Source organism: Lampris incognitus, chromosome 3 (assembly GCF_029633865.1).
Source record: "Lampris incognitus isolate fLamInc1 chromosome 3, fLamInc1.hap2, whole genome shotgun sequence".
NCBI lineage: Eukaryota > Metazoa > Chordata > Actinopteri > Lampriformes > Lampridae > Lampris > Lampris incognitus.
The window spans coordinates 40064512-40077474 of record NC_079213.1 but is presented as its reverse complement, the minus strand read 5'-3'; the positions used below and the strand labels follow the sequence as shown (position 1 = coordinate 40077474).

Genomic DNA, 12963 nt, shown 5'->3' with positions numbered 1-12963 from the left:
GTGGACAGGTTCAGACCATACTTCTGTAGGGCAGAGAGAACCCACCTCTAGACAGCTAGCAAGTCCTCGAGAGTGTCTGCACCACAATACAGGTCGTCTGCCACCTTGGCCACATGGCCTTGTTCAAGAAGGTCCCCGAAGACTCTGCACGTCAATTCCTCCAGCGCCGTCTCATACCCCAGCATGCCCACAGCACTCCGCACATACACACGGATACCCTTGAAGGGTGTGACGACCCCACAGTACTTCCACGAGTCCTTGGACAGAGGAATCTGGTAAAAGGCTTTGGTAAGGTCAGTGGCAATAATATATTTCCATTGAGCTATACGACGCAGGGTGGAGTCAACATCAGGCATCAGGGAGGATTTGGGGTTTACTGTACCGGCCAACATCCGCGAATGCAGTGACAAGGCGAAAGCCACCTCCAGGCTTCTTGATGAGGAACGAAGGATTGACATATTCCACTGTGATGTCGACATCCTCGGGCTTTCTGAAGATGCCCATGCCCTCCAACACGTCGAACTGAGCCTGGAGTTCTTGCAGCTGACCCCTGGAGTACTGTGGGACCCTCCCCTTACGTTGTGGAGGTAGGACAGGTCCCATGTTCACCCTGGCCTGGAACGGACCCACAGCACCGTTATATCCTTCAAAGTGGGGATCAAACACTACATCAAACTCTCTATGCAGGGAGCGGAACTCATCTCTGATGTCAGCATGCATGATGTTATCTGGATCCAGAGCGACAAGGTCAGAGGACAAGGCTGACATGGTCGTCGGGGCCGGTTTGGGGGGATCAGCTGGCATGGCGGCGTCACTGACTGACGGGACATATGTGGAGCGGACACGCCAAGGTGGTGGCTTTTCTGGACCAGCCGCGGCTCGCCAGTGAGATTTGGGGCGCGGATCTTCCCGGACACACCCCGTAGCAAAGTTGGAGCAGGCCACTGCTGTGTGTCAGACTGGTCACATGAGACATCGACGTGTGGTTCAACAGCCAGCTCACTGTCCACATTACACAGCTCAGGAGGCAGCCCGAGCTCGATGTACTCCCCTGGCCACACAGTAGATTTATCCGGAGCGCAGAGCATGTGCGCGCGCCGTACGGCATGCCTGTCCGTCGGTGTTTGGAGGGTGCCGTAGCGGTATATATCCTCGCCTGAGCAGATTTGGTGTTTGGCTGGTCTGATGGAGACGTCGTTCTTTTCCATAAAGGGAATTCCAGCCAGGATGTCAGAGTCGAGATTCTCAACGACGAGACCCTCAAAATAGAGGTCATGGTCATCTCTCTGGACGTGTGTCCGTGTCATCCCAATACTTTCAAAAGGGACGAGCCATCTGCTTGGAATGCGGACTGCGTACTTACTGTGATGGTGACGCCCAGCCTGGTCGCGCATGAGGCCCTCATTATGTTGCCTGTTGCCCCACTATCAACGTTGAGACGCACAGTGCAGTGTCCATGGAAGGCATTGAGGTAAGGGGACTGTTTGATAAGTACACGTTTCACACCACTAGATGGCGGTGGCTCCCCACTAACGCACTCCTCTACCTCATAATCAGTCTCGATCTGCTCTCCCAAAACCTGGCGCGACTTTGCCGTGTACATTTTATCTTGGGGGGGCAGAAAGGAACATTTGCTGAGGAAGTGATTATCAGGCCTGCCGGCACATTTACAAAGGGGACATGACCTCCTTGTCCGGACAGTGATGGATTGCTTTGACTTGGGGAGTTCAGACACAGCCGCGCGCATAGCCCTAGCATCCTCTGAGGTCTGCAGTTCCTCTAGTAACGAATCAAGGGCTTGTGAGATTTCTGGTTTAATGGATGCCAGTGTGCGAGACCGCAACTCAGTGCCTTACCGTTGTTTGACGAGCTTCGGTAGATCACCATGTATGAGGCGGAGCCATGAGAGCACAACAAAGTTCTCCAGTGAGGGCGTTAACTCCTCGTCCTCAGTCACAGTCTGTCCCATGTGACTGATGCCAGAATCTTTACACAGTAGATTGTCTTCCGTGAAGGCCATCAAGCGTTGATATAAATCCTCTGGTCTCTCATCAGGCTCCCGTCTAATAGCAGCAAAGTCAATGAAATGAGCCCCAGTGCACTGAAAGCCATAATGTAGACGAATAGCTTGCCATATGTTGTCAATAGATGTGGAGTTCCTGACTATGCTGTGACGAGATTACAGGAAAATAATTGCCTATCTATCCCAACATTAGCTCTAATATGGCTACCTTCTGTTCTTTATTGCGGCGTCGGGGCACGGGAATATCTTCACCGTCGTCTGTGAATCTCCGGACAGGGGACGTTTTAGACTTCTTCTCCCACTCCACGCCATCGAGCAGGAAGGGGGCAAACCCGGCGTCGAGCGACAGTATATAAAGCAAGTTCTGATGCCAGTTCTCAAAAGAGTTCACCGACTCGGTCTTTGTTAAACACCACTGCTTTGGTGCTCTGTGTGTCGCCATGCTGCCCACTTAGCTAGCACAACTGTGTCTGAGCTAGCCCAGCTGCGTCTGGTGGTAGACGTAACTACACTGTGATTCCCCTGGAAGGGCTACCGCGATTAATTTGGTAAATATCAGTCCTCGGGACGTAAGTCTGGTAAGTGCTGCCACCACGCCAGTAATGGGAGAAGACATCAATGAATCACACAACGCAGATGGTAACGTGCGGCAGCAGCCGTTTAGATAAAACAGGAAGAACAACAGAGCCTGCAACACAGGCAGACCGGAAGGGAGGCTTGGTAAAAAACACTGTTGTGGTTACACCGCCCCGAGCTGCCTCCCCGGCACGTTCAAGCCACTCCCCCAGCTTGGACGTGCCGAAAACATCCGAGCACTCGGCTCGCGCTCTGAGGAGACAAGAGCTGCACTGCACCAGGTGTTTGCCTTCATCCATCAGGCACACCTGCTGCAATCAGGCAGCCCTCTACAAGAAGTCTCCCAGAACACCACTCCGTGCTTTGACGTACTGAACCCTGCGGTAAAGCTCTGACAAGCCCTCCAGCGTTCCTTGCAATTCTGTTTATTCCCCAGTGTCTTATCTTCGTGTCTCTGTTTCCTCCCAAGACTCTCCCTCCGCGACTTCCACGGCTCCCCGCGTCTCCCTCGTCCCCAGCGACCTTCACGTTTTTTCCCCGGACCTCTCCAGCGATCTCCCCCCGTGTCCCTCTACCTAGACCCCTCCTTTCGGACTCGACTTCCCGGATCTCGGACCCGGACTTCCTCGGACAACCCCTCTTGGATCACGGACTGGACTTTCTTGCCAGGTGCACGCACATTATTTCAACACCCCCTTGTCATTTACATACCGCACCACACATAGGCTAAGAACACTCACACATAGTTATACACGCAAGCCACTGGACACCACACGTAGTTTATTCACACATCCCACTAACAGAACGCTTTTCGCACCATACATTCCCCTTCCCCAATAAAACCGCCCTTTTTGGATTTCGAAGTCATCCTGTGTCTGTCTGCCTTGGGTTTCGCCACACGGGTCGGGTTCTGGTGCGCGAGCATAACAGAACGTCGGAGCCATTATGGACCCAGTCAAACCCAAGGGGCAGACGGTCCCTGTGACACCTCGACCCCTAAGCCCCAGAGCCCCGTCCCCCTAGAGGCAGTAGTAAGAAGTCACAGCTGCCAACTTGCCTCTCTCCACTCAGAGTTTACTACTGGCTTCACCCATGTCACCAGAAAGATCAGCGATCATCAGTCCGGCTCCCAGGCCGCAACGAGCGCGTTAGACACCCTCTCCGCGCAGATCGCTGCACTCACTACAGCGGGCTCCAGGATGAGCGACCACCCTGCTCTGGCCCCGGTCCCTGCCCCCAGCTCGGCCTCCGGATTCCCCGTTCCTGGTCCCGACGTTCCCCCTCCTCCGAGTCAACCCCCACTGGACCCCCGGTTCGAGCCTAACCTTCCCTGCCCCAAGGCCTTCGGTGGGGAGTTCGAGCTGTGCAGTGGTTTCCTTGGTCAGTGTGAGCTCCTGTTCAAACACCAGCCAGCCAGGTATAGGACAGGAGAGACTAAGGTAGCCCTTGTTATTTCCGTCCTCACCGGCAAAGCCCTCAGCTGGGCCATAGCCGCGGTTGGCCAGACCGAGCGGCTCGCCTCGGACTATGGTGCCTTCCGCCACGAGTTCCGTCTGGTGTTCGACCACACAGCTGACGGGCAGGACGCTGCCAGCCACCTCCATTCCATCCAGCAGGGAGCCAGGTCGGTGGCAGATTATTCCTTGGAGGTGAGGATACTCGCGGCAGACAGTGGGTGGGATGACACTGCGCTCAAGAGCACGTACAGGAGGGGGCTGAGCGAGCCCACCAAAGACCTCATCGTTCGGGACCGCCCTGCTTCCTTCAACGAGCTCATCACCCTCGCCCTCCTCACTGGCCCCTCCCATAGACCAACCCCCGTCCGTTCTACCGGTGCCTTCCCTGGGTCAGCGTCCCGCGGGCTCTCTCCACCCTCACACTCCCCCTCGCAACCCTGGGTGGCTTCTGGATCCAGGCCGGAGGAGGAGCCCATGCAGTTGGGTCGGTCACGGCTCCCGCTGGAGGTTAGGGAGCAGAGGATGCGTGACCACCTCTGCCTCTACTGCGGGAGGTCGGGCCACTACATCAAGGCCTGCCCGACTCGCCCAAAAGACCCGGCTCACTAGCGAGGGGTGTCCTAGTGAGCCTGACGACCCTTCCTCAGCCCCAGCCCAAGAAGGAGCACAACCAGCTGCTCCCGGTCACTCTCACCTGGGGTAACGACTCACTCTCTATTGGTGCACTCCTGGATTCCGGGGCGGACGAGTGTTTGATGGACATCTCGCTGGCCCGGCAGGCCGGCGTTCCACTCGTCCCCCTAGACACACCCCTCACAGCCCAAGCCTCAGATGGTTGTTCACTTGGTAAGATCACACACAGCACTGCTTTCCTCACCCTCACTCTTTCGGGTAATCACGTGGAAACTATGCGTTTTTTGGTTTTGCACGCCCCCACAGCGCCCCTAGTGTTAGGAAGACTGTGGTTGGACCGGCACGATCCCCACATCTCTTGGTCTACTGGGCGGATTTTGGGTTGGAGCGTTGCGTGTCATGCCAACTGCCTTCGCTCCGCCCACTCCCCGTCCAGCGGCCTCAGACCCATGCCTCCTCCCACGGATCTCACTGGTGTTCCTCCCATTTATCACGATTTAGCCCCTGTATTTAGTAAGGACAGTGCACTTTCCCTCCCCCCTCACCGTCCCTATGATTGCGCCATAGATCTCTTTCCCAGGGCCGCCCTTCCCACCGGTCGGTTGTAAAACCTCTCCATCCCGGAGAAGGAGGCTATGTGCAATTATATCACAGAGTCCCTGGCCTCAGGAATCATAAGGCCCTCGTCTTCCCCGGTGGCAGCGGGCTTCTTTTTTGTGGCAAAGAAGGAGGGCAGCCTGAGGCCTTGCATAGATTATCGACTGTTAAATGACATCACGATTAAAAATAAATATCCACTCCCCTTATGAGTTCCACGTTCGAGCCACTCACTCATGCCACGGTGTTCACCAAGCTAGACCTGCGCAGCGCGTACCACCTGGTGCGCATCCGGGAAGGGGATGAATGGAAGACGGCCTTCAACACCCACCTAGGGCCTTTCGAGTATCTCGTTATGCCCTTTGGCCTCACCAACGCTCCGGCTGTCTTCCAGGCGTTGGTCATCGACGTTCTCCGGGACATGCTGAACACGTTCACGGTGGTGTACCTGGATGACATCCTCGTGTTCTCCAGGACTGAGGAGGAACACCACCAGCATGTCCGCCTGGTCCTCCAACGGCTGCTGGAGAACAGGCTCTTCGTGAAGGCCGAGAAGTACGTGTTTCACTCCGCCTCCGTGGAGTTCCTTGGCCACATCGTGGAGAAGGGGCTCGTCCACACCGACCCCAGGAAGACCCAAGCGGTGGAGGAGTGGGCATGGCCCAACAAGAGGACACAACTCCAGCCATTCCTGGGGTTTGCAAACTTCTACAGGCGCTTCGTCAGTGGGTTCAGCCATGTGGCCGCCCCCCTCACTGCACTCACCTCCACCCTCCGCCCCTTCTCCTGGATCTCGGAGGCAGAGGCCGCCTTCTCGGCCCTGAAGAGGCTGTTCACAACGGCTCCGGTGCTCGCCCACCCGGACCCGTCCAGGCAGTTCATCGTGGAGGTGGACACATTGGACATGGGCATCGGAGCCGTCCTCTCCCAGCAGTCGGAGGAGGACCAGAAGATCCACCCGTGCACCTTCTTCTCCCGGCGTTTTGGTCCTGCGGAGAAGAACTATGACATCGGCAACAGGGAGTTGCTGGCTGTCCATGCTGCCTTAGAGGAGTGGAGACACTGGCTGGAGGGAGCAGGGCAGCCGTTCATCGTATGGTCTGATCAGAAGAACCTGACCTACGTGCGGACGGCTAAGAGGCTCAGCCCCAGGCAGGCGCGCTGGGCTCTCTTCTTCAGCCGGTTCGACTTCACCCTCACCTACCGCCCGGGCACCAAGAACATCAGGGCAGACGCCCTCTCCCGTCTGTTTCCCGAGGGGTCCCCTGACGCCCCAGACACCATCCTTCCCCCGGCCCGGGTGGTGGGTGTCGTCACCTGGGCCATCGAATCGGTGGTGAGAAGGGCCCAGCCCGACCAAGGCAATGGACCCCGGAACCGGCTATTTGTGCCTCCCTCTGTCCGGCCCCAGGTGCTGGAGTGGGGCCACTCCAGCCGTTTTGCCTGCCACCCCGGTGTCCACCGAACGGCGGCCTTCATCCGCAGGGGTTTCTGGTGGCCCACCATGGAGGCAGACACCAGAGAGTTCGTGGCTGCCTGCACCACCTGCGCCTGCAGCAAGGCTCTCCATCGCCCTCCAGCAGGTCTCCTGCGCCCCCTTCCTGCCCCAAGCCGACCTTGGTCCCACATTGCCTTGGACTTTGTAACTGGCCTCCCCGTGTCCCAAGGCAATGACACCATTCTGACCATTGTCAACCGGTTTTCCAAGGCCGTCCACTTTGTTGCCCTCACCAAACTCCCATCTGCAGCCGAGACGGCGAACCTTCTCGCCTCCCACGTCGTCCGACCCCATGGGATTCCCCTGGACATTGTCTCTGACCGTGGTCCCCAGTTCACTTCTAAGGTGTGGCAGGCCTTCTGTAAGGGGATTGGGGCCACGGTCAGCCTCTCCTCCGGGTATCACCCCCAGACCAGCGGGCAGGCAGAGCGGGCCAATCAAGCCCTGGAGGCGGCTTTGCATTGCGTGACTACCAGCAACCCCGCCTCCTGGAGCCAGTGCTTCACCCAGTCTTTCCTCCACCTGACAATGATTGACACCAGTCTAACCAATCAGAGAACACCAGTTCAGCCTTTCTGATCCTTGACTTGTTCTCCAATCTTCATCATACCTTTTGGTATTCGAAGCGCAATGAAAGATAAGAAAAAGAGATTAACCCAAGATACATTAGTGATTACTATAGTATTTTTTTAGTGGTTGTCTTATATATATTGTAAATATTATAATGATTAATCTGTTCTGATTCTTCATTGTTCAACTTTGTTGTTCATCTTTATATTTGCAATTCTGAACTTGACCTCATGTAGTAGCCCTGTACCGAAGTTGTTGTGACCAGCTTAGGAAACGAGATGGTAGAAGTGTTTCCCCGCTATGATGATGTTCTGGCTGCTTGTTTGAAATTAGTGAGGGGTGTTTAAAAACACAATAGGGGGTTGGTTGGGTGGTTGCGTCACCAAAAATGTTGGTCAGTAGCCGCCACTGGATGGGTGGTCTTCTTTCACACCCCACCGCACCCCAACACCACCATTCAACAATTAATGGGCAACAGAAAGAATAAATGATGATTTGGGACTATGTTTTTCAATATTGATGACTAAAATAGGAAAATCTATAAAAGAGTGAAATCATGCCAGCCTCCTTCCCTAACCCTGAGGAACCAAACTTACACTCTTTGTTTGGCGTAGCCAAGCACAAACCTCATCTGGGAAACCAGAGACTGAATCCTTTCTTTCTTATAATAAAGTCAATGCATACAATACAACGAACATGGATTTTTGATTTATTTAAGACTCAGGGCATAATTTTTATCGTTACATTTGAAATGTAATATCAACATGGACTATGTAATATTTGCATGGCCTGACACATTCAGTCCATGGAAGTACATTCCATGTAGGATATTGTAAATTCAAACTCAACTTATTACTCTGTCATGTTTTGGCATTAGAAAGACATCAATTCCAAAACACAATATAAAGCTTTTATACTTAAGAATCAATGAAAGTGGGTTATCTGGATTCTGCCATCAATTATCCAGTTAAAAGACTGTGTGAACCAGGGAACATCTTCAACCTTAACTGCTTTTCCCTTCCACTAGATGTGGTAGATGAATGCAGAGTCTCAGAGGACCTGTGGTTATAAAATCGAGAATTAAGTCAAAAGAGTTTTTCAACTATTCCACAAACGTGGACAAATTATGAAATTGTATCATTAGACTGCATATTATGCAGAAAATCAATGTAAATACAACAATACACACCTTCAGGCCTGCACATCAAAGACTTACACATCTGGACCTGCAAGGGGAGGAGAATTGGACTTTAAGCCACATGTCTTTTCAGCCACTACAAGTGCTGGGTATTCAAAGAAGGGAAGAAGGTCAGGAGAGAGAAACAGACTTACTCCAGGTGTATATCTTGATTTTTCCCATATGATTGACATTACAGGTATAGGTGTCATGTTTGCTAGGAGTGAAGGAAGCACTCTTGATGAGGTAAAACTGCCAGTTTTCGTTGAAGGCCAAAGCCGTCTGCTTGGCAGCAGGGATATACACGCCGTTCCTTTGGAGCTGAATCGTGATGTCTGGGGGATGGAAGCCCGTTACATGACAGATCAGGATGTTCTCATCTTCAAGGTATCCAGGTCTCTGGCTGTACAACTGAACCTGGGGTGGGGCTACAATAACGGAATGGGAAAGAGACAATCAGAAGGACAAATTCATATTAACCCTTGACCGTAAAGACATTAGTTAAAAGTTTGAATCGCATATCAAGAAGACGTAGCTTCATTAAAGCCACAGCACTGCCACCACCCGGAAGCTTGTCGTTTGCCATCACTGTCAGTAGCCAGTGTGCACTAGCTGCCACCTAAACAATAACACACAGAGGCACTTAAGGAGACCCAACGTTCACCCCATTACCCCAGAAATGTCCTAAGTTATTTATTTATCTATAGCCTGGTTTGGGGGATACATATGTGTATTTTCCAGGCTTGCAAATGTGTAAATACCTGCCCACCACCCCCTATGCTGTCAAAGGTGGTGTGGAAAACACATTAAGTTTACACACATAATTATACAAATACATATTAATATGTATTATTATATTATAATTCTGTGTACAATACATAATTATGTATACATCCATTCATTCCAAACAGCTTATCCTGCTCTCAGGGTCGCGGGTGGGCGGAAGGCGGGGGCCAGCCTGGACAGACCGTCAGGTCATCACTGGGCCCACACACACACACACACACACACACACACACACACACACCGCCTGCACACACACGCCCGCACACACACACACACACACACGCACACACTCGCCCGCACACACACACACACGCCCGCACACACCCACACACGCCCGCACACACACACACACACACACACACGCCCGCCCGCACACACACACACACACACACACACACACACACACACACACATTGACACCTAGGGGCAAGGTAGTACGGCCGATTCAGCAGACCTGCATGTGTTTGGGCGGTGGGAGGAAACCCACGCAGACACGGGGAGAGCATGCAAACATGTGTATACACAGGGCAGACATGTACATACTTATATACATACTTATATACATAATTACGTATATAACTATGTATATACTTATATACATAATTACATACATCATAATAAGGCCTGGAAAACTCATATTAAACCGGGAAATATCTATCTATATATCTCCCAAAGCAAATCAGCATAATTTCTAACAGATTTGACGTCATCAAGTGGAGCGGTTGGTGTTCAACACACCGACTGGTGTGGAAACTAACTTTACCGGAGGAGGGCTGTTACTGAATTCAACCGTCCCGCCCCCCTCTTTTCTGGTTTTTTTCTTCTGTTGCAGTAATTCTGACGTTTGTTTATGAATAACAACCCAAGTAAAGGTCAGTTGTCTCTTCGTTCATGGTATAAAAGGTAAAGACCTCCAGGAGAGTGACGCACACGTACACGTGTGAAGATATTAACAACAAAAACATGTTTTTCTTGCTAGTCCAGAAGGTATGTTAAGTTATAAAGGTGTCATACTTACACTCCTTCGCCACTGAGGCTGCAAAGATGCAGAACAACACTGTGCAGATCAGCGTCTTCATGGTTTAGTTTGACCCACACGACTCCCTACAACAGACGACCGGGTTTGTCCGGACCAAAACGAAAGTATCCCGAGTTGTTTTTGTCCAGACTCCGCCCCTTCCTGCTCTGATGCCACCAATGAAAAAATAAAGTCACTGTTGCTATGCAGGATTGTCTCTAACAGGTTCTGTTGGGCGTCAAACGTTCACGAAGTTGGTTTACATTACTCTTGTTTTGTTGTTCCGTCTCTGCAGAGCCATGTGAAGAGTTCTCATATGCAGCATCGTGACTAACCGTCATGTTAAATAGCCCCTCCCGCCGTGTAGATAAATAAGACAGGAAAGTGGACGACGTGGTGGGTGTGATGCGGAAATGCCCCCATCAGGATGTCCTTGTCTGAACCAGGTGTTGTATTTGTAAGTCCGCCCCTGAAACAACTGCACTCTTGTTGTGGACATGTTTCTATACAGAAAAGGTCTGCTCAGATGTTCTTGTCTTTATACAAATGTTAATGAGATTTATTTCTCATTCAAACACATTCTTTTAGGGATTTTTGATTACACGAAGGAGGAGGATGACAAATATGTTATGATGAGTTGGTTGGACGTATCCACATTCAGCCAACTCCACCTGTCACCATGCCGCCGCCGCCCCCACCCCCACTGCCAACCGAGGGGATGACGACACTGCCCGGCCCACCAACAATGACGACGACCCTCATTGAGAATACCATTCCTCAGACACCCTCGCCGGACACGGTTGCCGCCATCCAGGATCTGTGTCAGCGGAGCAGTGAAGGGCTGGACCCTCAGCAGAGCCAACAGCTAAAAGACCTGCTCCAACAGTTTGCTGAGATTTTCGCTGCACGCGAAGAGGAGTGCACCCAGACCAACCTGGTGCAGCACACAATCGACACTGGCACAATCCCGCCCATTAGTCTGCGACCCTACCGGTTAGCGCTTGCCAAGCGTGAAGCTGCAGAACGGATGAAATACACAGCGATCAGGGGCGGAACTTCGAGGCACAGGTCTTCGCTGAGGTGTGTCAACGCATGGGGGTGAAGAAGACCAGGACAACGCCCCTCCACCCCCAGACCGAAGGACTGGTGGAGAGGTTCAATCGAACGCTCACAACACAACTCGCTATTGTCACCTCGCGGCACCAGCGAGACTGGGACTGTCATCTACCCCTGGTCCTGTGGGCGTACCGGTCGGCAGTACTAGAAAGTACTGGGTGTGCACTGGCCGCGCTCATGTTCGGGAGAGAACTGCGGACCCCTGTGGACTTAGCCTTTGGCACCCCCCCTGGCACTGACCTTCCCAAGACACCCGGTTTCGAGTACCTGCGGGACCTCCAACAACGTCTGGCCGAGGCACATGAGTTGCTCGGCAGCATCAGGAACAGGCAGGTGCGAAACAAAACCGGGCGTATGACGCACGTTGTCAGGGCCGCTCCTTCACCCCGGGAGCGAAGGTGTGGGTCTTCAACCCAACTCGGAAGAGAGGAGTCTCCCCCAAGCTCTCCAGCCAGTGGGTGGGGCCCTGTGAGGTGTTGGAGCAGCTTTCGGATGTTGTGTACCGGGTGAAACTGTGTGTCCGGGGGCGGGTGGTAGTTCTGCACCGGGACCGTTTGGCACCTTACCGCCCCTTGGCTGAAGAACCTGTAGATCAGTTTAGCCCACCCGGGACGGTCCCTCCTACACCCACAGGCCCTACCAACCGGACGGACAGTGGGGAACAGGGACTCGTGCCCCCGCGGCGGCGGAGACGGTTTCTGTAATGAATGAAAGGTCACGTGTTTAACTTGACCTACTCACGGGTGTACGTGCAGTGCGTGTGACGTATACAGGAAGTGAGAAGCGCATGGTTATGAAGGTTGTATGTCGGATGAACGCTAGTAAAAGCTACACAGTTAAGAACCTACGAAGTCGGCTCGTTCTTGAATTATTCTTATGTCAGTAAGACAAGGCGTCTACGGACATTACATGGTGTCAGAATAGTCTGTGTATCGGAACACGAGCGGTCATGCCGAAGTTTAATCCGCCGAGTGAATTCAAGTTTGACTGCCCCGTTGAATGGCCGGAGTGGAAACAACGGTTTTCGCGCTTCAGGCTCGCGACAAAGCTGGATAAAGACGACGGGGAGATTCAAGTGAGTTCGCTGATTTATGCAATGGGAAGCGAGGCTGAAAAGATATTCAGCTCGTTTGACTTCGCGGCGGAGGGTGATAAAGTGGACTATGATATCGTACTGAAAAAGTTCGACGACTACTTTATTCCCCGCCGTAACATCATACATGAGAGGGCGTGCTTCTATCAACGTAGCCAGCAGCCAGGAGAGACAGCGGAGATGTACATCCGGACATTGTATGAGCTGTCTGAACACTGTGAGTTTGGGGACAAGAGGGATGAACATATCAGAGATCGTCTGGTAGTGGGCACAAAAGATAAGGTGCTCTCCCGTCAGTTCCAGCTCACAGCGGACCTTACTCTGGTGAAAGTCATTGAACAAGTGCGCCAGGCGGAGGCAATAACAAAGCAGCTCAGCCTCCAAGCTAACCAACCAGAGGCCCAGCTGGCTAACGTCAA

The 12963-nt window shown here is 52.8% G+C and overlaps 1 protein-coding gene across 1 annotated transcript; it reads right to left on the bottom strand.

Annotated features, from left to right (window-relative positions):
- Positions 1-8046: 8046 nt before the first annotated feature.
- Positions 8047-10487, bottom strand: b2m (beta-2-microglobulin). Its single transcript, XM_056275837.1, has 4 exons — positions 10336-10487; positions 8687-8959; positions 8544-8580; positions 8047-8413 (listed from the first exon to the last, which is right to left on the bottom strand). Exons 1-3 carry the CDS (start codon positions 10394-10396, stop codon positions 8567-8569), a joined length of 348 nt encoding a protein of 115 aa, XP_056131812.1. The 5' UTR covers positions 10397-10487; the 3' UTR covers positions 8047-8413; positions 8544-8566.
- Between the last annotated feature and the right edge of the window lie 2476 nt (positions 10488-12963).